General features: G+C 39.6%; 2 protein-coding genes across 3 annotated transcripts in view; one reads left to right on the top strand and one right to left on the bottom strand.

The window, feature by feature from the left end:
- The window catches only part of IL7R (interleukin 7 receptor), a 776,271-nt gene that overhangs the window by 449,548 nt on the left and 299,460 nt on the right, over positions 1 to 27,263 (top strand). The gene's annotated exons all lie outside the window — the stretch shown is intronic.
- Positions 19,321 to 27,263, bottom strand: part of CAPSL (calcyphosine like) — a 607,395-nt gene continuing 599,452 nt past the window's right edge. The window contains exon 5 of one of the 2 annotated variants that reach the window (XM_044069976.1): positions 19,321 to 20,016. In XM_044069976.1, the coding sequence (XP_043925911.1) occupies positions 19,915 to 20,016 (102 nt within the window). In that variant the 3' untranslated portion in view covers positions 19,321 to 19,914. The remainder of the gene's footprint in view (positions 20,017 to 27,263) is intronic. The other variant, XM_044069974.1, reaches the window with a different exon arrangement.

The following is a 27,263-nucleotide window of genomic DNA, read 5'->3' as shown; positions in this document are numbered from 1 at the left end:
GGGCGGGATGTGGATTTCCAGTAAGATTAATTTATGGTCTGATCTCACCAATGAGGGGTATACTTCTGGTGTGGAGCATTTTGTCCCCATGTTTGTGATGATCAGGTCTAGTATATTATCTCCTCTTGTGGGAGTGGTGACTAGTTGTTCCATTGCATTTGAGTTTATGAATTCTAGGAACCTTTGGGCTAGGGTGTTGGGGCTTGAGTAATGTTCCCAGTCTATGTTTGGGTAGTTGAAGTCTCCCAATATGATGGTATTTGGAGAGACATTCATACTCTCCAGTGTCTTCAGGAAGGCTGAGTGGGGTTCCTGAGTTTGAGAGGGTGTCTGTAGCATGCTACAAACTGTAGGGCAGTTTTGCCTATGGTTAGTTGCACCTGGATGGTCTCCGATGCTTCGTGCATTGCCACTAACCTGGAGGTGTGGGTATCTTTGATGAATATGGATACTCCCCCTCCTTTGGTGGTTCAGTACAAGTTTTGGGGCCAGAAAGCATGATATTAGGTAAAACCTGGTAGTGCTGGGGTGCTCTCAGGAGCCTTGAACCAGGTTTCAGTCACTGCACAGACATCGATGTTCTCCATACTGAGGAGGGCTTCGAGAGCGTGCATCTTAAGGTTTAGACTTCTGGCATTGAGCAGCATTACCCTTAGTTTTTTTTCACTTGTGTTTTCTAGGGAGGTGGGTTTGTCTTTTGAGCCTTGCCTAAAAAGGCACTATGGGGGTGGCAAGAGCCTTGGCCAATATCCGGAAGCCCAGGGGTGACAGGTGCAAGCCAGACCTTGCGAAGCAGCGTGGCTTGTCAAGCATGTCATCCCAAGCAGACAGACATTGGATCCCCTTTGAATGACACCAGTAATTAAGCCAATTGTTAAAGCTGATCATTTTGTCTTTGTACTGTGGCATCATTCTTGGTGAGGGCAAGATGCTACTCAGGGTCAGGGTCATACCGGCCTGGGCTACATAATCAGAGAGCTCCTCTATGTCTCTTTTCATGTAGTCCAGGGAGGTACATCTCAGGTCATTCACACTGGCATGGACAATGACTGAGTCATATTTGTACTTGCTTTTGTGTGACCTGAGTGCTTGTGTTATGTGGCGGATTCTAGCGCCAGACAGGCAGCTTACTGTAACCTTTTCCTTGTTCAGTCTGGTGAGCGGGACGTCAGTGTGTCTGACTATGGAGTCACTGTCATTAGAAAATCTCTCTACCTATCCCAGTAGATTATCAAAGGTGCATCTTCTATGTCCAAAAATGTTGCCAACCTTCTACCTTATTATGCTTATAACAGAATATAATGGTCCCTTTGTCATGTATCTGTCCAAACATATGCTCCAGTTTGAAAACTCCCAATATTTCCTTGCTAAAAAACTCGAAAATTTGATTTCTATCAGTTATGTTGAATGCCTTAAAGCTTTAGCTCCCTTTTCCATCTTGTAAAAACTCCTACAGGTTAAACTAAGGCTGGCCTGTAAGGTATGAAATGTCCCATTCCTGCACAATCTCCTACACATTTACAATGCCTGTAACACCAAAAACGCCAGCACAAAAGAACTGAACTTTCACTTCAAGATAAACAACAAACTAGTGGGAGAAATTATTCTCCCACTTGAACAGACCCCCCCCCCTAAATCCCTTACAGGACTGGTAGCAATAACAGTTGCAGAAGCTGAGCTGGAATGATTTATCAGATCAACCGCCTAGTAATAACCAATGATCCTCGATATTTCAAATAATACACAATTTAAATTAATTTGTTTGTGTTGCATTGAGCAATATCTAGCTGGAAGTTGTGACTCTGTTTTTTTCAGTTAAGGCTTGTTAAAAAACCTGCACAGCCAGTGATAAGTGGGGGTAGTTTACTTCATTGTTATTCAGTTTCTCTCTTATACAAGTGGTACAGTGAATTATTTTCTGATTAAACTGTGAGCTTTGGCCAGCTAAGACCTGCATGCAATCAACTGAATGCATAAGTGAAGTTAAGTAAATTTTTATCTGCACTTTTTTCAAATAATACACAATTTAAATTAATTTGTTTGTGTTGCATTGAGCAATATCTAGCTGGAAGTTGTGACTCTGTTTTTCAGTTAAGGCTTGTTAAAAAACCTGCATAGCCAGTGATAAGTGGGGGTAGTTTACTTCATTGTTATTCAGTTTCTCTCTTATACAAGTGGTACAGTGAATTATTTTCTGATTAAACTGTGAGTTTTGGCCAGCTAAGACCTACATGCAATCAACTGAACGCATAAGTGAAGTTAAGTAAATTTTTATCTGCACTTTTTTCAAATAATACACAATTTAAATTAATTTGTTTGTGTTGCATTGAGCAATATCTAGCTGGAAGTTGTGACTCTGTTTTTTTCAGTTAAGGCTTGTTAAAAAACCTGCATAGCCAATGATAAGTGGGGGTAGTTTATTTCATTGTTATTCTGTTTCTGTCTTATACAAGTGGTATAGTGAATTATTTTCTTATTAAACTGTGAGCTTTGGCCAGCTAAGACCTGCATGCAATCAACTGAACGCATAAGAGAAGTTAAGTAAATTTTTATCTGCACTTTTTTCAAATAATACACAATTTAAATTAATTTGTTTGTGTTGAATTGAGCAATATCTAGCTGGAAGTTGTGACTCTGTTTTTTCTGTAGGTCCCCACCCACCCTGTTTTTGTTTTGGTGTTAATCTTGGTGGCTTTGAAACTGCCCGCCCCTCTTGTAAATTTGCACTTGGATACTCCTCCTGGGCCCATCTCATTTGCTCACTCAAAAAAAAAAAAAAATTGTATCTGCTTTTATTGTATTTGTGTTTCTTCCTACTTTATTTTACTTTTGCGTCATCTTAAAAGTGCTCAATTGTATTTATTACTGCTTGGTGTAACTCATTCTAAGCCTTTTAGTTTAAGCACTTGGACTTCAGACCAGTTGTTTTACATTAAGAAGGTTTGTGGTCTGCACTGTAGTGGCAGAACAGGTAGCTTACATCCTTCTAAGTTGGGAACTGCTGATTGAGGCCTCAGTGTCTGTTATTCTAAAAGTGTATTAATTCTGGTTTAAGCACTTGGGCTTCAGGCCAGTTATTTTACATTAAGAGGGTTTGTGGTCTGCACTGTTGTGGGAGGAGAGGCTGGACTCTGCCCTTCTGAGCTGGGAATTTCTGGTTAAAGGCTTATTGTGCCTGCATATTTGAACTGCTTCTTACTGAAATTGGTATACCTTGTTTGCTGTTGCATAGACTAGATCCAGACCTGCTGAATCTAGCTTTGTTTGTATACCTTGAGCACTAATCCAGGCATTCTTTAAAGTATTCAATTGTATTTATTACTGCTTGGTAGTAACTTGATTAAAGTGTAGCTATCATTCTAAGTCTTTTGGATTAAGCACTTGGGCTTCAGACCAGTTGTTTAACATTAGGAAGGTTTGTGGCCTGCACTGTGGTGGCAGGACAGGTAGCTTACATCCTTCTAAGTTGGGAACTGCTGATTGAGGGCTCAGTGTCTGTTATTCTAAAAGTGTATTAGTTCTGGTTTAAGCACTTGGGCTGCAGGCCAGTTATTTTACATTAAGAAGGTTCGTGGTCTGCACTCTTGTAGGAGGAGAGGCTGGACTCTGCCCTTCTGAGCCTGGAATTTCTGGTTAAAGACTTATAGTGCCTGCATATTTGAACTGTTTCTTACTGAAATTGGTACACCTTGTTTGCTGTAGCATAGACTAGATCCAGGCCTGCTGAATCTAGCTTTGTTTGTATGCTTGCTGTTTGTTTGCTTGTTATTTCCCTGAAATGCTAATTCCACCTAAAACGTGGCTTTTCAGCGCTTCTGTGGATCCCTAGTGATATCTGCATTGCTTACTGTACTTATTTCCTTGTTTCACTTGAAAGAAAGTTACTGTTTGTCATTTTTGCATTTAAGTCACCTGCAACACATTGCATTTAAGTTACCTGGCACTTGCTCACTAAAGGAATTATATAAGTCAGCGCTAAAAAATTAAAAGCACTACACCCTCACAAACTCCCCTTGAGTACCTTGTTCCCCACTGGCCCTTTTTTTCAGTTATAAAGGAATTCCCAATACTATTCTAGCATGTCCAAAGGTCAGTTGTCAATCTCCTCTCCGGTCCAGCTGGTGAATATGGGAATATTGAGGCAATGTTACAACTGCCTCATGTACACCGACAACCTTCTCCTCCTCCCAACAAATTCCAACACATGTGAGAGATGCAACCATATAGCCAAACTGGAGGCTAAGCTCTCTCAACTCAGTACTGGTGTAACCAGGCAGGAGGAGAAGGAAACCACACTCACTACAATTCCAGTCTCACATAGACCTACCACGGAAGCAAACCAAACACATAAACACACAAAAACATACTCGGAGGCTCTAAATAAAAATCTGCCTAAGCAGCAGAGACCTCCAAAGCAGACACCCAAGCAACCGCTACCCCAAAACAAAACACGTGCAACACATAAGGTAAGGTAAGAGCCACCCTCTCCAAAGCAAAAAACACAGCATCAATGGGACCAGACAGTGTCCCGGGCTGCATCCTACATGAACTCCAAGAAGAGCTAAACCCAAACATAAAACTACTGTTCAATCTCAGCCTTACTACAGGATATGTACCCAAAGACTGGTGTACAGCAACAGTGGTCCCTCTCCACAAAGGTGGTGCCTCAACAGATCCTGGAAACTATCGCCCCATAAGCCTGACTAGCTTGGTCTGCAAAGCTATGGAAAGGATCATCATGGACCTCATAAATAAAGATATTGGGGACCTACAGACACTGGATCCTACCCAGTTCAGCTTTGTTAAGGGCAGATCCTGCCTCTTAAACGTGGTCGATTTCTTTGAAACAGTCACCAAGGCCATTGACGAGGGGAAGGTGGTCCACACAGCCTACCTGGACCTCGCAAAAGCCTTCGATACAATATCCCACTTGGGTATTATAGATAAGCTCACCAGCTTAAATATAAACCCCTATGTCACTAGATGGGTTGCAAACTGACTCAATGACAGAACCCACATGGTTAGAATTGCTGGAGCCATGTCAGACTCCAAACCAGTTACAAGTGGCGTCCCACAAGGCTCAGTCCTGGGACCTCTCTTGTTCGGTATATATTTCTCGGAGGTACAGGCCAACACGGAAGGACTGTGGCTGACCAAGTTCGCAGATGACTGCAAACTGGGTGCCATAATCGACTCTCCAGCTGACACAAGCATCCTCCAAAAGGGCCTCATAGAAACAGACAACTGGTGCCAGAGCCATGGCTTCAAGCTAAATGCCACAAAGTGTATAGTCATCCCCTTTGGCAAAAACAAAGTGACCACAAATTACCACATAGGTGGTAATCCATTAAGTATGGAAGAAGTAATTAGGGACCTGGGGACCCAAGTTGATAGCAATCTCTCATTTGACAACCACGTGACCAAAGTGGTTAGAAAAACATTTTATATAGCCCACCTAATCATGAAGGGATTCACATCTAGATCAGGGGAGGTCATCATGCCTCTTTACTCATCCCTCATCAGGCCCATAATTGCGTACAATGCCCCTTTTGGGATGTACCTTACCAGACACCTGCAGCAACTGGAAAGAACCCAAAAGTACCTCACCAAGAGGATCAAAGGGCTCAAACAGATGCCATATGCTGCCCGGTTAAAGAAACTCCAGTTCTACTCAGTAGCATACTGCCTGCTCAGAGGTGATCTGTGCCTGACGTATAAAGCCATGTCCAACCCGGAATTAATGGACATGCTGCACCTCAGAAAATCCAAACCCCATTGAGCTATGCGCTCGAGAGACTTCAACCTCAGCACTGAAATAAATAGGACATGCTGGAGGGACAGATTCATATCCCAGAGACTCCCTTCACTCTGGAATAAAATCCCAGTCCAGGTTAGGCAGAGTCCCTCATTGACTCTCTTCAAGCGGAATCTTGATGAGTGGATGGGAGATCGTAAGTTTACCCTGGGTATCACTTCTGTGTCACTGTTAGAGACAGGCACAGTATACTAACCTCAAAAAAGGGCATAGCAAAATTAATTTAAAATGGGTGGCGAAAGCCAAACACACTCTGGCTAGGCTTATAAATGCCCTAGGGCAGATAGCCTAGTATGAACATATGAACCTATGAACCTATATTCTCCTGATTGCAATGGAAAGCTTATGTTATAATGCCACAATTTGGAAAGGAATTTTGTTATTTTTTCCCTATTATAATATTTGGCACTCTGCTTTGGTGCTTAGTCATCCAATTGTGTATTCTAGACATACAGTTCTGTACATTATCTTATAGACTAAAATGGATGGCACCTCTGTGTAGCCTATGAGAAAAAGAGTATACTCACAGTTCCCAAAGCCTTTCAGAACAATTTATGCTTTCTAACTGCAATTTTGTAGTAAGAAATAAGTATACCATTTTAGGTTGTTTCTGCTTTCTTGATCAAAGGTGATAAAATGCAGCATCATATTCAATAATAGGTGTAGTCACTAATGTATGAAGTGGCACTGATCTCTCTATACTAATGTTTTTTTATGATTAGATGAACTACAGCATATACGTTTATGACTTACCCAAATACATGGTGCTCAAGATTTAAATTGTCCTACACTATCATCAATAGATTTTTAACACTTTTACTTTTTTGACCATTTTTCCAGAGTCCTGTCTGTTAACTATTGACTGTTCTTTGCTACTTTTGATATATGTATGTATAAATGTCTATCTCTCAAAAGTGGTTGAACAATTGTTCATGCAATATTCAGGGAGTATTAGTGGCATAGGTATCTACAAATCAGCAGACTTTTCTCTGATCAAATCTTTTATTTTAAAGTAAAACAAAATTAAAATGTAATGTATTATATATGCCAACTCATAAAACCTATAAAACTATCACATTTATACAGAAATGCATATTCTTTTTTATGCATGTAGTCCCAATGATGCTATATAGTTATGTTGTGATAACTTTTTTTTCACTATGAAGAGAAAGTATAGTTGTAACTTACCATATCAGTAGATGTTCAAGTAGATTACTACAGCACTAGCATTAAGCTATATTGGATGTATCCTGCAAAGGAGATTGGATGCCCATCTATTATACCTAAGCTTTTGGACACATTCCTCATGCAATGTATGTATGATAAAATACAGGAGCATAGAGGTATAAAAAGGATGTACAGGCATTAAAATTCAGAAGTTTCTTGTCCTAAAGAAAAAGGATGATGGCAATAGGTTCATGGTGTTTACTAGGCTAACACTGACAAGGGCCTTTTTATGCCTAGCCATGGATCCCAGATCTCAAACAAGTTCTGGTACCCTTGGTAAGTGTAAGCATGGGCCTGGGAAAAGGAACATTTACAAGAATGGGCCTGGGAGATGAACCCTTGATAAGTGTAAGCAGGGACTTGGGAGGTGAAACATTTAAAAGCAGGGTCCTGGGAGATGAACTATTTATAGGTTGCCTGTGGCCCTTAGAGTCATAAATGCCAAACCAGGGATGAATTTCCTTTTCCCCATCCAATTGTCCAAGTTACACTTGAATTGGGTTTGGGAGGAACTCTGCTCACATGGTTGGGGAACCTGTTCCAGAGACAGGGTAGTCTCTGAGATACATACCTGATTACTTATGCCCTGTATTCTTTTAGTGAGGAACCTCTGTGGACTTTCCAATTGTTGGATGTGCCTGGGTACGTATGTAACAAAGGGGGCATTGTACTCAGTGATACATCTGATGAATGCAGAATACAGTGGAACAACGACTTTCTTGGACCTAGATGCCATACCTTTGTTTATAACTTGTACAACATAGAAGGATTTCCTCACTACTGTAGACAAATGATGGTCAAAGTCTAGATTACCATGTATGTGTGTCCCTAAGTTCCTGACTACTGGGTCAATTCTATGGGGTCTGTTGTCTATATGATACTTACCAGGCATGAATGACTTCCTGAATGACACTATTATGCACTTCTTGACATTTTGTTTTAGGCCATGACTCTGACACCAGTTGTTTGTCTGTGTTAGCCCTTCCTGGAGAACATTTGTGTCAGTGTGGGAGTCAATGACAGCTCCTAATTTGCAATCATCTGCAAATTTAGTCAGCCTGAGACGAATGACATTGGCCTTGAATTTAGAGATGTAAATGCCAAAAAGGAGCAGCCCAAGGACTGATCCCTGATGGACTTCACTTGTGACTGGCCTCTTTGTAGAGGTGGACTTCCCAAGTCTAACATTCTGGGTCCTGTCTTGTAAACCAGTTGACTATCCACCAGGTGACATACGGGTTTGTACCTAACCTCTTGAGTTTGTCAACAATGCCCAAGTTGGGTATTGTGTCAAATGCTTTGGCAGGTCAAGGTAGGTAGTGTGAATGATTTTGCCCTCATCCATTGCTTTGGTGACCTTCTCAAAGAAGTCCACCAGGTTGAATAGGCATAATCTGCCCTTGACAAAACCAAACTGGATTGGGTCCAGTGTCTGGAGGTTTACTATATCTCTATTGATCATCTCCATGATAATTCTTTCCATGGCTTTACATATAAGACTAGTGAGACTTATGGGTCTGTAGTTTGCAGGGTCTGTAGAAGGCCCACCTTTGTGCATAGGAGTGGCAGTTGCCTTACTCCAGTCATGAGACACAAAGCCTGTTTGGAGGCTACAGTTAAACAGTAATTCCAGAGTCCCTGAAAGGTCAAGTTTCATGCTATTTAGAAGGCATCTTGGGATATTGTCAGGATGGGATCCTGGGATATTGTCAAGGCATCCAGGAATCTTGGCACAAAAACTGCTGTAACTGTCTGTTGTGATTGGAGAGATACAGATTTACTTGGAGAGTTACCCACATGTGGACAATCTCTTGAAAGACCTCTGGGTGTGACATCCATTTGTGGCAGTCTGTCCTGGATCTGCTCAGGATATTCTCACTGTGTTCTGCTCTGACATAATGTAGGTTGCCTGAAGGGAGAGACTGTGTTCAATTGTCAGCTCCCAGGCAATCAAGGCTAATCTAACACAGGGAGGTAGGATATGGTGCCCCCATGTTTGTTTATGTACTACATAACTATGATGCTATCTATTATAATGAACAGTGGTCCTAGTATCCAAAGCTCCTTTAATGCTTTCATTGCATTTATCAGACCCATCATCTCTTTGATGTTTATGCATTTTTTCCTGAAATGGCATTTACATATCCCTTGAACTTTGACACATTTGGAAACTGCCTCCCAGGTTTGCAGCTGATTGAGGTGGAATGGTGAGGGTGGAACAGGGAGACCTGAGTTTGGTTGGACTTGGCTGACCCACCAGAGGAGTTCTCTTTTGATGAATTCCAACACTGGAATAGGAAAATATATGGGATGTTGGTGATGGGTCCAAGTAGATTTGAGGAGCCATTATATTTTCCTATTGTGAAGTCTGACTAAAGGAACCAAAAGGATGGCTGACACCACATAACTTAGAATTCTGAGGAAATCCCTTGCAGTGGAACTGGTTGGGTGAGTAAGATTTCAGAAATGGTAATGGTAGAAAAAGTCATTCTCTGGCATGAGCTAGGCTACCGTCAAGAAGGTGTTTCGAAACTATCATAGAAAGATTAACCTGTGAGGCGAAATCAGGGAAAACATTTCCAGATTTAATTTGTAACCAAAGTTATAAAGCACATTTGTGAAAAAAATCAAGGGATACCAGAGTGTATTGGGTGGAATCTGTTAAGATTACACAATCATCCAGGTAGATATAAATGTGAATTCCCTGAAGTATGCTGAAGGCAATGACTGGTGCCAAATATTTTGTGAATATTCTTCAAGCTGTACACAGAGCAGATCATAAAAATGTAAATGGAAAGTGCAATCCAAAAAAAAAAAATCTTAAATAAGTAGACTATGGCTTGACCCTACCAGGAACAGTTTTATTGTGGTCTGAATAACTAAAGGCTGCTGCAAATCTCACCTCCTCAACACAAACTAAAAGAACAGCAAAACTGCATCCTCCACTAATCCTATAACTCAGCTTAAATAACATGCAGAGCATACCTCTGCCCAGTCTGCTGCAAATCTCGTCTTCTCAACAGAAACTAAAAGAATGGCAAAACTTCACCCTCCATTAATGCTGTAACTCGGCTTAAACAGCAGTGCAGAACATATCTCTGCCCAGACTGCTGCAGATCTCACCTCCTCAACACAAACTAAAAGAACAGTAAGACCGCACCCTCCATTAATGCTATAACTCTGCTTAAACAACAGTGCAGAACATACCTCTCGCCAGTCTGCTGCGAATCTCGCCTCCTCAACACAAACTAAACGAATGGCAAAACTGCACCCTCCATTAATGTATGTTACCCTGTGCTAATTTTTTCTGAAACTTAGCCTGTGTGTGTGTGTATATATATATATATATATATATATATATATATATATATATATATATATAGCTGAAGTACATCAAACCAACCCTACCCTCCTGCTGCCCTCTTTCCTCCTTGCCCTACACCATCTGGCCACTTGTCTCACTTATATCCCACCAGCTATTCTATATAAACTCCCCCTTCTCTCCTCTCTGCTTTCCTCTGTCCATAGTTTTACACAGTTACCTTCACCATTCCAATTAATATACAGATATAATTAAGGCTTACCATTAACTGACCATGTGTAGCGTCTCTGGTTGTTTTCTGGTAATATTTTCTATTTCCTGTGATCTGCTCTGCCTGTTCTATTTGGCCTCACTCTGCTCGGGCTCACTCTGCTCCCCTACTCTACCCCCAAATCTCACCCACCCCAACTACACACACATTTATTGCTAACCTCACCACACCCACCTCACCCTACTATCCAATCAAAACCTCTACCCCCTCAGCATAATTAATTACTCATCAATTAATCTATCTTATCACATTCTCTAGCCACAACCGTCCCACAGACGCCATCTTTCCACATAACATACATCCTCACTTCACTCCACTTAACAATGCTATTATTTCACATTTCTATTATCAGTTTATTAATAGTAGGTCTCCATTTCACCACTCCTCATAGTCACACAATTACAAGAGCACATTCTCTCACCCATACTTTCCCCAACCCACTTTATACTTCTTTTACTAACATATCTATAGCACCATACCTCTTTAATAGCTGTAAGGTAGACATATTCAGTTATAGATGCATACATCTACATACTTCACCATATGTAGCCCAGAAAAAAATTCTAGGCTATCACCTAAATTCTCACACCAATTTCTGCACATAAAACCATCGCTTAAATTGAGTGGTGACATCCAACCTAACCCTGGCCCTAATCCCACCCAGCAAGTTTCTAACCACATACAAGGACATCATACATCTATTCCTCCCAGCCCAACACTAACATACCACAAAATATTTCTGGCATCCTACTCATCAATATGAATGTTAGAAGCCTCTTAAACAAAATACATGACTTTTATGCATTCATCTCTCCCTCTATAAGCCAGACATAGCAGTCTTATCAGAAACTTGGCTAAAACTCCACATAAACAACAATGAAATACTTCCCCCAAGCTACAATATCCATAGAGTAGATAGAAAACAGAAACATGGTGTAGGCCTAGCTATAATATATAAAGATACTCTAACACTTGATCGTATTCAAGTCAACCCCTCAACCTCAAGACCAAAGAAATACTTGTCTTTAGAATCAAAATCGACCCCAAAAAATTCACTATCATAATATCAATCTACATCCCTCCCAGCAATAAACTTTCCATAATTCAGAACCTCTTTTCTTGGTCATCATCCTCTTTTAGCCAGGAACACATAATAATGGCGGAGTTCAATACCGACTGGCATACTTGTTCTTCAGATAATCCTATTAATTTCATAAAATTATATGGATTCACCCAAATGATTACACCCCCAACTAGAATAGATAAACATAGTAACAAGCAGTCAATTCCGTACTGGACTCTATCCAACAAACCATCACTAGAGTATCAATGAGGATGCCTCCCAGACAGTCTAAGTGATCACCTTCCCATCTATCTACTTAGGCATCACCCATGTCCCCCAAAACAAATACTATAAAAGCAAGTCCACAGCAAAAGAAATTTCTCACCCAACACTTTTAAAACACTCTTGCTACAGTCTGACTGCTCTCCACTAAAACATCTCCAACTTGATGCTGCAGTTCAATATTTTAATAACAAATTCCTTGATATACTAAATAATCTGGCTCCACTCCATGGCTAATTAAAGAACCCAAACAGCTACTTAGACAGAAACACAAAGCCTGGTCACAGTATCAGAACAACAAAAGTCAAGCCTCATTTGACAACTGTTGAGAATTAAGAAACAAATCTAAAAAACTGATCAAGAATGACAAAGAACTTTCCTATACAAGAATCCAGCATAAACACAAAAATAATCCCCCAAAATTTCTGGGTGATATTAAACATCTCCTTAAACCAGGACAGTCTTCAACCCCAAGCCCCAACTCCACAAATATTAAAGTTAATTTAGCTTCCCAATTTAAGTCTTGTTTTTACCAACTACATACTTTTTCTAAATAACAAAGCACCACTTTTCATCCCACCAGGAACAGAGGCAACCACCACTTCCTTCTCTCTAAAATTTATCCAAATAAGTACAATAAAAAAACTCCTATGCAAACTCAAACCCACATCCCTTGCTGCTGATCATCTACCAAATGAATATCTCATGTTAGCTACCAATGCCATCTCTTACCCTGCCTCACTGCTGATAAACAGATCAATCACAGAACAATATGTTCCCAAGCTCTGGAAAATTTCCTACACAATTCCACTACACAAAGGTGGCTCTTCAACAGAATTCTCTAACCACAGACCAATAGCTATTCTATCACCTGCATCTAAAATCCTGGAAAATGTATCCACTTGCAATTTCTGGACCATCTGCTATCTAATAACATCTTAACTAACACCCAACATGGTTTCCAACCAAAGCAAAGCACCACAACTGCCCTCATTAATTTCACTAACACTTTTAACATACTCAAAAATAGTGGACAAGAAGTGTCCTCTATATTTCTAGATATGTCCAAAGCATTTGCATAGTATCCCACAAAAAGTTCCATAATGAGCACTCATCCCTTAACCTATCTCAAACAGCCCTTACCTAGTCTCTTAACTACCTTTCTGACCACCAACAAGCTGTGAAATGGCAAAATGACCTGTACTCCCTGTTACAGATGGTTTTCCCCAAGGTTCAATTCTTGGTCCACTTCTCTTTACTACATTTACCAACAAACTCCACAACTGTACTCACCTCGCCACAGTCATCCAATATGCAGATGACTCCACTCTCATCTGTGCTGCACCCTCCCTTTCACAACTCCAAGATATTACCCAAAAATCTTTTGCAGCCATAGAATCCTTCCTCTACAACTATCAATGTATTCTAAATCCAAACAAAATTAATTCAATGCTCCTCTCCAGTAACAAATCCACTGACCACAACCCCCCCTTTTAGCATCTCTTCATCCAACAAAACCATCACTAAACCTGACAAACATGGATGGCGCAGTGGTGCACTGGTATTGTTGTTGCCTCACAGAAAGAGGTTCTCCTGGTCAATTCTCAGCTGCAGTGCCTTCTGTGCAGAGTTTGCATGTCCTCCCTACATTTGTGTGGGTTTCCTCTGGGTGCTCCAGTTTCCTCCCACATTACAAAGACATGCAACTGCAGCATTTCTCCCCAGGGCTCCACTGAAAATTGGTTTTGTTCCAAGTCGGACCTTCCCCGTGAACAAATGTTAAATAAATGTATCCCTCAGTATTAAAAAGGCCCACATAAAACTAGGTTCTCTCTACAGGGTCAGCTCATACCTTACTAACACCACCAGATGATCAGTTGCTAGGACCCACCTTCTGCCTACTCTATTATATGCTTCCCCTATTTTTACAAACCTTAAAACATCTGACCTTAATAAATTTGAGGCATGTTACCACAAAATCTGCAAATTTCCACTAACCTACCACATAGATCGGATCACTGTGATGCTCTCTGTCAACTAAATTGGCTAGAACTTCCCAACCTCCTATCCCTCAATCAACTTACAGTCACACATACCACCATCTACCAGACTGATAGCTGCCCAGCTCTTCAAAACCTTGTGCAATCTTGATCCAATAACAGAACCCTAAGATCTTCCATTAAATTCCTACTAAAAATTACTAAATCCAGTAACAGTTTTGGTGATTTTCTTTATTCTAACCAGATCTCTAAGACATGGAATTCCATTCTACAACACATTCTTAACACCAGCAACCTTCCCGTGTTTAAATGCTTACTCAAGATGTACTTAAACAATAACTGGATCTGCTCATGCACATCCCCAGGCTGACTTTAGCAGTACTTCTAATGCTCCCTTCTCCCATCATGTCACTAATGTCTCTTTCTCTTATCACTAAACCATTTCAATCCCCTGTTCCCTCTCACTTCCTTGTCTCCCCACTTCTCTCCTTCTATCCTCTATTTACAATACTTCAACTCACATGCCTTGCTGAACATTGACAGAATAACATGTTTTGTAAAATGTAGTTGCCTACTTTTATTTATTATGAAATTGCTTTTTTAACACTTACTCAACAGACCCTCACTAATATGGCCTCTCTGTTCTATTTCTTCAAATCTATGTTATGATGTATCCCACACGTGCTATGTCAAAATAACTGTGTTCTTTTATTCTAATGCTTTTTGATATTGTATTGTGCCTAACTATATAATGTTGTTATTTCTAATTTGTACTTGGAGCTTTTCTCCCTGAGCCTCTGCTGATAATGGGCTATTAGCCCACTCGGACCTCCCCAGTAAACAAATGTCAAATAAATAAAGGTAATATCCTGAGACAACCATTTGGAAATAGTCTGTTTTGACACAGGTTGTCATTTCTTTTGCCTTCACAAGAAATGACCAACTGATAGGAAGTTCTGAAAGATTTTGTTCTGTCAACATAGTACCTGAGTTGTCTGTGGACATCCAAGGTGTGAAGTATCCTTTCTCCCTCATTTTGGGGTTCAGGAAGGAAAACAATGAGATGGATAGTTTAGCTTAAAGTAAACTTGGATACCACATTATTCATAAAAGAAGGATTAATTCACAAGGAAACCTTATCACTGTGGAAAATGAGATAAAGTTGGTCCACTTTAAGAACTTGCAAGTCAGATACTCATCTTGCAGAGGTCAGAGCAAGCAACAAAATTGTTTTCCATGTTAAGAACTTCAAATCAGCCAGATGAGCTTAGTCAAATAGAGCAAGTATTAGCATTTTTTACACAAAATTAAGATCTCACGGAAGGTGCCACTAGTTTACTTGGAGGTCTCTTATGCAAAAACACATTCAAAAACATTTTGACTTGGGAATGCCTTGAAAGAGGGTGATCTATGGGCTGACATGCTGAAATGCCTGACAAATCAACCTTGATAAAGGAGTAAGACAGGCCATAGGAAAGTCACTCACACAAATATTGTAAAACCAGAGAAACACTAGCACGGAATAGGTGCTAGTTATCAGCAGCATAGCTAGGGCAGGTGAGAGGAGCAACTGCCATGGGCTCAAAGTATTGGAAGTGTGCAATGATCCGATCCCAATCTCTAATGTAATACAGGCTTCTAAAAGCCACTATTTCATTTGCAGCCAGAGCTGGGAGCTGCAGCACTCCAGATGTAAAAAAAAAAATCTCCTTTGTTAAACTAAAACCTGACCACTGTAGTGCTCCATGCAGGCAGGGTATAAACTGTAGCAACTGTTTGCTACATTTGTAGCAAGTAGTTTACTATAGTTTCTAAGAAGGATTTTTTTTTTAACTAAAACCTGAGCACTGCAGTGCTCTATGAAGGCATGACATAAACTGCAGTAACCACAGCTTATACTTTGCCTGCACAGAGTTCTACAGCAATTTACTTTTAAACTGTTGCAAATTGCTTGCTACATGCTAGAGTTTAGAGTACACATGGAGTGCTGCAGCACTCAGGTTTGACTGCAAATGCAATGGAGGAGGGCTGAGGCATGGCACAGAAATGGGACATGAACAGCTGGGCAGGTGAGAGGGGTGCTATGCATCTGGCCCATTGTTTGTGTGTCAGTAAAAGGAATGTCCATTTTTTTCTTTTTTTATGCTTCTAGCAGAAGAGCTGGGAGGGAGGCAAGGATCTGTAATAAGGCAGTGTCAACACTGTAGTAATGTACTAATTTACTTAATACAGTAAAGTGCTTGTTGTTTTTGCTCTTATTTATTTTATTTATTTATTTACATTTGGTAACTGGGTAGTGTCCGACTGGGCAAGAAACAAAGTCTGTTTTCAGCAGAGACCCGGGGAGAAAAGCTCCCAAAGTAAATATTACAATATTTTTAAGATCTTATCACCCAGGCAGTCAGTTGAAGCTGTTTAGGGTCAGGATGTATCAAACACCCTTCCCAGACTGGATCTACTCAGAAGCTTGTGGTAATTTCCCCTAGCCAATTCCAAAATAAGGGAGAACCACTGTAGCATGGGCCAGAAGGGAGTCACCACAATGATCTTGGGAGATTCCTTCCAAATCTTCAGAACTATCCTCACCAGATATGAGTGGAAAGGGAAGAAAAGCATATAGGAACATTCTTGTCCAAGGAAAAGAAAAGGCATCTGTCTTCCAGGCCTTCCTTCATGGATTCCTGGAGCAGAATTCTGCCAGCTAATTGTTCAACAAGGAAGCAAAAAGATCTGCTTGAGGAACTCCCAACAGATGGATCAAATCCTGGAAGACTTCCCTGATCTAATTTCCAATCATGAGGATCTGACTTTGTCCTGCTGAGTTTGTGTGCCATACAGTTTTTCATCTCATGGAATGTAGGAAGCCTGTAAAGTGAAACTGTGCTGTAATGCTATATCTAATGCTAACATGGCTAGTCTGCATAACAGCTATGACCTGGTTCCCCATTGCTTGTTTATGTACTACATCATGGTAGTATTGCCTATAACAACTTGGAGTGTTTCTGCAGCCCAAAGGTGATTTGGATAGTTGAGTGCCTTGATAAGGGCAAGCATCTCATTTACATTTATGTCTTCTGTCTGTCTGTTTTCCCAGATACCTGGCACTTTATTCCCCTTGACACTGTTTCCCAAGCAAAGTACAAGGTTTCTGTAGTGACTGACTGCTTTGAAGCAGGAGGGGTTTAGGGAAAACCTGAATTCAGGGAAATTTAATGTCTCCACCAAGTGATTCTTCTTCATACAAATCACAGAACTGGAATCTGAAAAGATAACAGGTGTTGGTGCTTGGACCAAAGAAACTTCAGATACCATTGTATCTTTTTCATGAAGAGTCTTGCCAGGAATATCATGAGATGTTTAGATAATCAACCATGCGACTGGCAGTTTGTTCCATAATCAAGCTGAAAATGGTGCCTCTTTCCCAAGGAAGTTATGCAGTTCAAGCTAGTAAAATGTTTAAAGTAGTAAAAAGACACTTCCTAATAAAACACAGTAAAAGGCACTCTAATATATTTTACCATCCCCCCAAAAACAATTTGAACAGTTTTTCCAGAGAAATAAAATGGTTTTAGAATGTTTAAAATCAACTTATAAACTGACAAACACTAAAAGTGCGGTCCCATTTAAAGGTATAGCAAAGTTGTGTTACAGCCACTACAAACATATATTCCCAGCTTAAAAGTTCTTTCCTACACAGGAAAGGACATTTAAATATTAAAAGTAATATGTGGACGTTGTTTTAGCCAAAGGAAGTGTATCTCTCTAGCAATGGAACAGCACAAGCTGACACTGAAACCCGGAGAGAACAGTCATCGTCAGCAGGAAAAATCTGATGGGCTTGGTACCTAAATCTGTCTTTTTAGGCACATGGAAGAAGCCCTGAAGCTTTGGAAGCTGACCGGCTGTTATATCCTGTCAGGATATAATCCATATAGCTTAGGCTACTGCAGCAATAATCAATATGAAGAGCATCAAATGACTCTGGTTCTTTGAAAGAGCAGGGATTCTTGATTGTTCAGTAAGGGAAGCCCATTGCAATTTGTAGCACTGCTGAATTACATTAAATACTTAATCATATGCTGTTATTTGTTTACAGATATACAAGGAAAAAGATAGATTGCCTGCTAGTTTGGTAGGGTGGCTGGGTTGGGGAGGTGAGAAGGGGAATAAGGTCAAACAATAGTTTCATATATATATATATATATATATATATATATATATATATATATATATATAAATTCTTAGGCAGGGAACACCCTTGGGTCCATTCCCTTTTGTTTTTGAGGCCTTTTGCCATTTTTCTTCTATTGCTGCTTAGTGAAATTTTGCTGAACTCTTTTGAAAGGCTTCCAAAAGAAGGACCCAGGGCTTTGAGAGTGGTTTCTCTAATACCTTTGGAGAGGTGGAAGAAGGACTTATTCCAACCCTGCATTCATTTTCCTCTTTTGTCTAATCTTATAAGGACCTCTGTGGAAGAATTCTCATTTTGGGGGCATTGACATCCCCAGGGAAACTAAGGAGTCTATCCTTGGCATGCCTGTACAGCACAGACCCTCTTCCAGCTGCACTTGACACAGCATTCACTGCATCTTGTGTGCATCTTATTAAATGTATTGTGACCTTGGAAGCAAAAGACATCAAATTTGACAAATAGTTTTAATTTGTGAATCAGAAGGTCAGCTATAGAGTGATACTTGTTAGAACATAAAGAATGTTGATACTTTGAATTATGGGTCTGGCAGCTGATTACTCTGAAAGCTAAAGTGGAAGAAACATGCATCTTCTTCTTATACCTGTCAAATGCCCTGCTGCTTTTTTCATTGAGGACATGCTTCAAAAATGCCAAAGGCTTACAAGCATTATCTCTGTTCACAGAAACAATAAATGGGTCAGCAATGTGATTCATACAAAGAAATATACACAAATCTGACACCTTATGCAGCCTATTAGCCTTCCTAGGAGCAGGAGGTTGTGAATCTTGAGAAGCAGAAGCTGAATTAAAAGCTTCTCCTAAAGCCCCCAGTACTAGAGGAATGACTATAGGCTTGGGAGAATCCAAATTCAAGAGGTCATAATATTGTTCTTGTATTGCACAGTGTGGATTGCAGTCCCTCCCCCCACACACACAAACATAGAGAATCAATGGGTTCAAAATCACTTAGATGAGGGCTTGATGGTCAACAGACATACAGGGAAAAAGCATATAGAGAAAAACAAGTCTTCCAGAACATACCAAGTAATGGAATTAGATTATTCAATACTAAGAGAATGTCTATAGTTATGAAATCATATCATGTAAGTAAGCCTTAGGCAACAGTTTCACCACAAACACATACTCTGTCAAATGCTTAATACAAAATATATTTTTTTGTTACAGACAGAGAAACAAGGTTTGCTTGCACAACAAGAATCCACTTGCAAGCTTGATGTTCTGTACATGACATATAGTCCTGGTGTCCTAAGCTGCATATATTATACAGGTTACATGGTACTGCAGTAACAGCAGGAGAGCAGTCTCTGTTCAGAAAGGATTTTAAGCCATCAAGTGAAGAACTATGTGACTAACACAGCTATATGCTGTCTTTCCACAAATCAGCTGTAAATGCAATCTGATCTTGCCAATAAATGGAAATAATTAATATATTGTAAAAGGTATTAAATATATTATAAACAAATTGCCACAAATAAAAGGGTTTAAACACAAAATTATGGACAAGGGAATAATAATATCATACAGAAATATTACAAAATGTTCAGCAGTGCCAAGTTTGTGAGTTAAATTTTTTTTAAGTTGTACATAATAATCCAATAGCCTTTGGGTTGGTCATCTAATATCACTGATATAAATGATAAAAAATAAAATTTGAGAACATAATAAAGTCCTTCAAAACCGTATCTCATTCTTCTTGATTCCAAGAAACCAGTGACACAGTGCTATAATTTCCAGGCATTCTTCATCATTAGAATGAAGTAGGTATCACTGTCTATAGAGGCACTGACTCCAGAATAATAATTTATAAATTCTTCTTTTGTGACCTAGAAGAAAAAAGAAAGCTCTAGTAAGTTCCAAACCATTACAATAAGAAAATCGGCATCTGCCCACATACTATGCTAAAGTTAGATGGTAATTCATGTATTTCATTAAATAAATGAGTGGAACAAATATTTCAAGAAGTGTTTTTTCGTGGCCAGCTAGCTGACTCTTGCTGCTCTTACAGCTCATTAACATGCCTGTGTGCTCTAACCCCAGGAGTCACTAAGAAACCAAACTGGTAGTCTTCTACAAATGCAGATACAAATTTATACAGCAAATAATAATTGGAATTTATCAACACAGCATGCCAGGTGCAAGAAGCTATGTACCTAATATAACAAGCAAGATGCCTGACTGAATTTCAGCCGATTCATTTATGGCCATTTACAACACCACAAGAACCTTCCACTGCTACACAATAGCTCAACAGAGAAAGAAGTATGCAAATACCCACTGCATGTATATTGGCAAGTGCACTGTTTGATTTCTGAAGATGCCAGAGAATTGTAGAGAAGGGGACTGCTCTGCTGCAAAATATCTCAGAAAATGGAAAATTCACCTGACCACTGCAGCACATCTGTGTTATTACAGGAGCTCAGGATGGTCCAGACCTAGTGGTCATGAAGTCAGTAGTGGTGGCATACATCACCATGCCCAGTTTACAGTGACAGCTACCATTCAACTACCATCATGTCTACAATGGCATTTTTCTAATAATACTGGAGTTGTGAATGCACACCCATCAGTTACTCTGGACATTTTAGTTGCATCACTATGGAAAAGAACTACATAAGTAACTGTCAGTTTATATCACAGCAGGTGCCGTTTTGCACTGAATACATAATAATTGCACATATTGAGTATTAATTTAGCCAGTCACTAATACATGGCTGCTTGCCATGCAACAAAGAAAATATCACATCAAGAAGGATTCTTTATGAATCCCATCCAGTGTCTTTAGTCAGGCTATAAATGTGCTTAAAAAACAAACAAACAAATGACTCGAATGTGTGTTACCTCAATGATGTAACCTCTTTACACAGGTAAACGCATTAAAAGCATTAGTTGCTGTTTAAAAGAATTATTGCATTTCCTGAATGACAGCTAAACATCATCCTTTCACGTTATTCTGTACTTAAGTTAAATCTAGCAATTAAAGCATCCTTTACTTAATTAAGATAAGGATACCAAATAGATCTTGCTGTATTATTCTCTGTAAGTTGAGTCACGTATACTATAAATTTGCAGCTCAGCTTAATTCAGAATCATGCATTCCATAACAACATCCATCATGCAACTTCCAAACCATTAGAAAAAGAGAAAAACAAATCAAGAAAATCAAGGTTAGTACGTAACATTCACAATATCAGAAACATGATGTAAAATCAGGGAACAGTTATTTACTTACTTATTTGTTTGAATCTGTTTACCAGGGTAGAGGACTGATCAAATCTGACCAATTTCAGTTTTTGCCCCAGGTCAAAAACTGACCAGACACAGAAAATAGAGAAGAGTACAATACAAAAGTGACAATAAAATAATACAATGGTAGAATACTACTTTGGATACATAATAAATCCAATGTATTAATTTATACTATGTACAAAAGTTTCAAAACATTTGAGAAATTAGATTAAAACAAATTAGGGATGTGAAAAGAAGCAAAGGATCTTAGTAGCTGAGTTAGAGTAGAGTAGAGTTAAAGCAGACTTACGTGATATGACCCGAGAGGTAACAGGTACATTCTGCCTGATTAATTCAATTTGATTTGAGTAGAGTGGAACTTGGAATAAAAGGATGAGTCTTTAATTTCAGCCATACCTTTCACCTGTCCCACGTTTATTTATGGCTTTGTCCAGATTTCCTGCTCTAAGAGGTTGAGAACTATGATTTCAGGTGGGAGAAACTCACACAGTTTGAGCCCAAGACTTAAGAATGCATGGTCAGAAATATATTGCTTGGAGTGTGGGATTTTTGATTTAGGACTTAGGTTCATAGGTAGGTACTAGGCTATTGGCCCTATGGCATATATATATATATATATATATATATATATATATATATATATATATATATATATATATATAATTTTGATAAAGTCTCTGAATAGTCAGAGATGAAAGCGCTTGTGGAGATATTGGATTTTATACTTTTTAGCATGTCTGTACCTTTGGATTTTATTCGATTATCTAAGGTGAATTAAAGAACAGCTTTGTAACTTCCAGAGCCTCGGACTTGACTTCTGCATATTTGGAAGGGTGTTAAAGTGTCTGTGGAAATCAACTGCAGAGAAGCTGAAAGAAGTACTTGAAGAGGGAAAGTCACCTGTAGAAAGCAGACACTCTGCTCAAACACATTTTTGTAATATATAAAATCATATATAGCTAAATTTTATCAAGGTATTATTCCTGCAAAATCTACTGATCCCTGAAAAAAAATTAAATGTAACAAGTAATCATGGTGCAGTTTGACTGTAGGACCTAAAAACAAGACAAAGTAAGAAAGGCCTGTACCCTGCAAAAGAAAATAAATGTTACATTTGACCTTTTGATCTGCACTAATTTACAGAAATAACCTTCAACTTAAAATATCTTTTCCGCTGTGAATTTTAGTACAGGAAAATATAACAAAAATACATTTAAAATGAATTAGAGTCTACAAGTAGAAAAGGCATCAAAAGTATGACAAGCAATGAGCTCTCATAATTCTTTTGCACTTTATAATGAGGACATACTAAAAACAACAACGGTATCAGAATCAAATACTTCTAATTAAACACAAACATCTAAAGGCTTGTAAATTCTTACCAAAATAATGGCCACAGAGACCACTGAGACACTGAGCCACATTCCCTAGCACTGGTGGGACACTAACAAAGCCCTCTCCCCCATTAAGTAAATTTTTTCCAAATGTCCCATGTGCGAATTCTTCTTTGAACTATCATTTTACTGCCAGGCTGATATGAACAAGTTATGCATCCACTGACAAGTCTAATGCAGCACACACTAGTTTATTCAATACCTAAATTTCAAAGGTAATGAAGTTTCGACTTATACAAAGCTAAAATACCCAGCAATAATGGATTTGCAGGTGTTATGTTAATATTGAAGTTACTCCTCTGAGTGCAGATGGCTCATTGTGGTGGCAATCAGATATACCTCATACAACACTTCAACCTACTAGTTAACAATAGTATTAACAAGCCCACAGGTCATATCATACTCCTTAGCTTTTTCCTAACTTGTGTACAGATTTCCATCTTTGAGAATGCTGCACAACATAAAACAAATGTGTTTTACCATGCATAAAAGATATCTGTCCTGTTTCACATATTTTTCATATCTGCTAATAATGCTAGTAAGACACTTAGGAGGGCCACATAGCATTTTATCTGTGCAGATCTACAATTTAAATAAGTGAGCATTCAGTTATCATAATGGATGAATAAAATCTGCTTGAAATTAATGCAAAATTTAAAGGGAATGGAAGGCAATGGCAGCAAATAGTAATGCTTGTGAAATGCTTATAGAAATTATATAGCTACTGATAAGTAAACTGTATTTACCTCTATCTGAATTCGCAATCAGATGAAAACTAATTATTTTGATAAATAATACGAGGTTAGACTGTTTGATAAATAATACACATGTACTTCTGCCTTCATTTCTACAGGGAACTGCTAGCTTGAAGCTAGCAAATGTCATTCCCCCTGAACTCTGCAAACAAATGTCAAATTTCTGGTTACAAAACACAGCAACAGCTAAAAATGCATTTCATCAGACTGTCTTCCGTTCACGTCTACATTTATAGTATAGACATGAATACAGATACTTGAGGCGTAACCCTCTAGCTGACAAAAACATAAATTATAATGTGATAGTTAAGAGGTGGCTATGATAATAGGTTTTGCATTGGCATACATTTTCTGAAGGGTGTGAAGTCTGAAACTGAAATGTCTGTCATTATTTAGTGAGTTCATTTCTCACTAATTTAAAGAAAACCACAAATTTTATGAAGAACAGACCCAAAATATTAGGCAAACATTTGGACAGCTAAGACTTATGCTACTCTTTCACACCAAGTTTAGGTGTTGAAGGTGAGTTTAATTGTATGAGGTGAACGTTCCCATTGATGTAAATGTAAAATATGTAGGCCTCCTAGGAAGGTGACGTATGTCCTGGTTGCCATATATTTTTGGTTCCATGGCCTAAATAAAAAATTGCTGACTATCTCCAAGTTTCTCCCTTAACCTTTAACTTTTTTATTTATTTGTTTGTTAACTGGGGGGTGGGCTAGTCCTAGATCCCGTTTCAGCCAAGATCCAGGTGCAATAGCACAAAAACAGACCTCAATAAAAAAAAAAGAAATCAGAATTAATCATGGTACACGCCACATACATAAAGAGAAATCATGGCATATTAGAATATAATTAATGCCAGAGAAGAAAGTTTACAAATTACACAATATGCAAGTAAAAGTAGCATAAGAGAATATACTATGAGGAGAGTATCATAAGCTATTAAAATACAGCATGCAACAAAAGTGGCAACCATAATTATATTACATTTTCTTATTTAATTTTCTACTGGAAAAGTTAAATTAGAGGAAAGTTAGAGAAAAACAGTTTTTGCACTTACTTTTCTCAATTTCTTTGAGGAAAACAGCTCTTGTACTCACTTTCCTCACTTATCTAGAGGAAAATAGTTTTTTTATTCAGGCACGTCCAAGGGTCAGCTCCCAGTGTTCTCTCCTGTCTATCTGATGAATCTGGGCATCTTGGGGCAATGTAGAAATTGCCTCATGTACACAGACAACCCTCTCCTCCTACCACCCAACACTACAACCTGTGAGAGATGCACTTATCTAGCCAAACTGGAGGTAAAGCTCTCTCCAACCAAGACCGAACTTGATATTCAAGAGGAGAAGGTAAACACTTGTACCACACTTATCACATAGTCTCATTAAATCTATACCACCAAAATCCACACATAGAAACACAAAACCATTTGCGGAGGCTCTCAATAATAATCTGCCCAAGCAACAGAGACCTCCAAAGCAGAAATGCAAGCAACTTCCACCCCCCAATACAACCCAAATGACACATACAGACTCAATGTGTCAATCGACCACAGCCAATAAGGCAAAACAATGTATCCAACACACTAGTCATAGGTGACTCTATAGTCAGGCACACTGATGTCCCACTCACCAAGATAAACAAGGAGAAGGTTACTGTCAGCTGCCTGTCGGGTGCCAGGATCCACCACATAACCCACGCACTCAGGTCACTCCACAACAAGTACAAATATGACTCTGTCATTGTCCATGTTGGTGTGAACGACCTGAGACGTACCTCCCTGGACTACACGAAAAGAGACATGGAAGAGCTCTCCGATCTTGTAGCCCAGGCAGGTATGACCCTAGCCCTGAGCAGCATTCTGCCATTGCCCAGAATGATACTGCGTACAAGGACAAAATGATTGACTTCAACAATTGGCTAAGCTTCTGGTGTCATTCTAAGGGGATCCAGTATCTGTCTGCTTGAGATGACATGGTCGACAGACCATGATGCTTTGCCAGAGATGACCTGCACCTGTTGCCGCTGGGATTCCGGATACTGGCTAAGGCTCTTGCTGCCCCTATAGTGCCTTTTTTAGGCAAGGTTCAAATGACAAATTCACCACCATAACAGAAACAGGCAAGCAAAAACTGAGGGTAATGCTACTCAACGCTAGAAGTCTAAATCTCAAAATGCACTCACCCAAGGTACTCCTTAAAATGGAGAACATCGATATCTGTGCAGTGACTGAGACTTGGTTCAAGGCTTCAGAGAGCACTCCTGCACTACCAGGCTATAACTCATACCACACTTTTCGGCCATGTTACCTGGACCGGAACACCAAAGGCAGAGGTGTGTCCATATTGATTAAGGCTATCCACACCTCCAGGCTAGTTGCTCAGCATACTGCATCCGAGGTTATCCCAGTGCAACTAACTCTGGGCAAAACTGCAATCTGAATTGTAGCTTGCTACAGATCCCCCACCATGCCCAAAGATTCCCACTCCTCTTTTCTTGATGCACTGGAAAATATTAGGGTTCAACCAAACACCCTTATAATGGGCAATTTCAACTATCCCACCATTAACTGGGAAAACTACTCATGCACCAACTCCTTCACACAACGCTTTCTGGAATTCATAAACTCCAATGCCCTGGATCAACTTATCCACACCCCCACCACGGGCAACAATATCCTAGACCTAGTCATTACCAAAATGAGTGACCAGTGTTCCACACCTGAAGTCAACTCCTCGTTGGTCCAATCCGACCATAAGCTCATCACCCTTGATATCCACATCCAGCCCCCATCCCTCCCATTAAGTAAGCCACGGTAAAAAATTTCTCCAAAGCCAACTTCATGCTTCTTAAGACAGAAGTGGTGAACTTCATGACACCCATGCAGATGGACAATACAGTTATGACTGCTGAATCCCACACACATGCACTCTATAAGCACTTACACGAGTGCTATCCCAAACAGAACCAAGACGCTATCCTTCAAAAAAAGGAAGCCAATCTGGTGGTCCCCTGCCATAAACAAACTGTACAACAGAAGAAAGAAATTGTCGCAAAAGAGAGTAAAATCCCATGAGTGGCGGATCTCCCTGGTCAGCCTCAGTAAGAAGCTGAGATCTCTTATAAGATCCTCCAAAGCTAGCTACGAAAACAAAATCACCACTGATTCTAAGGACAACCACAAAGCATTCTATAGCTATGTCAAGAATCTCAATGGCAATACCCAGATCTGCTCTGAGGTACAGCACAACGGCATGAAAATTACACAACCAACTGATATTGCCAACATCCTGACAGATAGGTTCAGTGCTAACTTTGCCCCCCCCACCACCCCCTAAAGGGCCCATATCTATACAGGAAGAATGTGCAGTCCCAGTAATCACAACTACGCAGGTAAAAGATGCACTCTCTAAAGCCAAAAACACAGCATTCAGGGGACCGGACAACATCCCAGGCTGCATTTTACACGAACTTCAGAATGAACTGGCTCCCCACCTAAGCACCATGTTAAATCATAGCCTCACATCAGGCTTTGTGCCCACTGAATGGTGTACAGCAACAGTTATCCCACTCCACAAAAGGGGAGCCACCACTGATCCTGGGAACTATCGCCGTATTAGCCTGATGAGCCTGGTCTGCAAGGCTATGGAACGTATCATCATGGAACTCATA

This window comes from Protopterus annectens, chromosome 1.part0, assembly GCF_019279795.1.
Source record: "Protopterus annectens isolate FY-2018-M chromosome 1.part0, PAN1.0, whole genome shotgun sequence".
NCBI classification, from domain to species: Eukaryota; Metazoa; Chordata; order Ceratodontiformes; family Protopteridae; genus Protopterus; species Protopterus annectens.
This window is presented reverse-complemented; position numbering and strand designations above follow the sequence as displayed.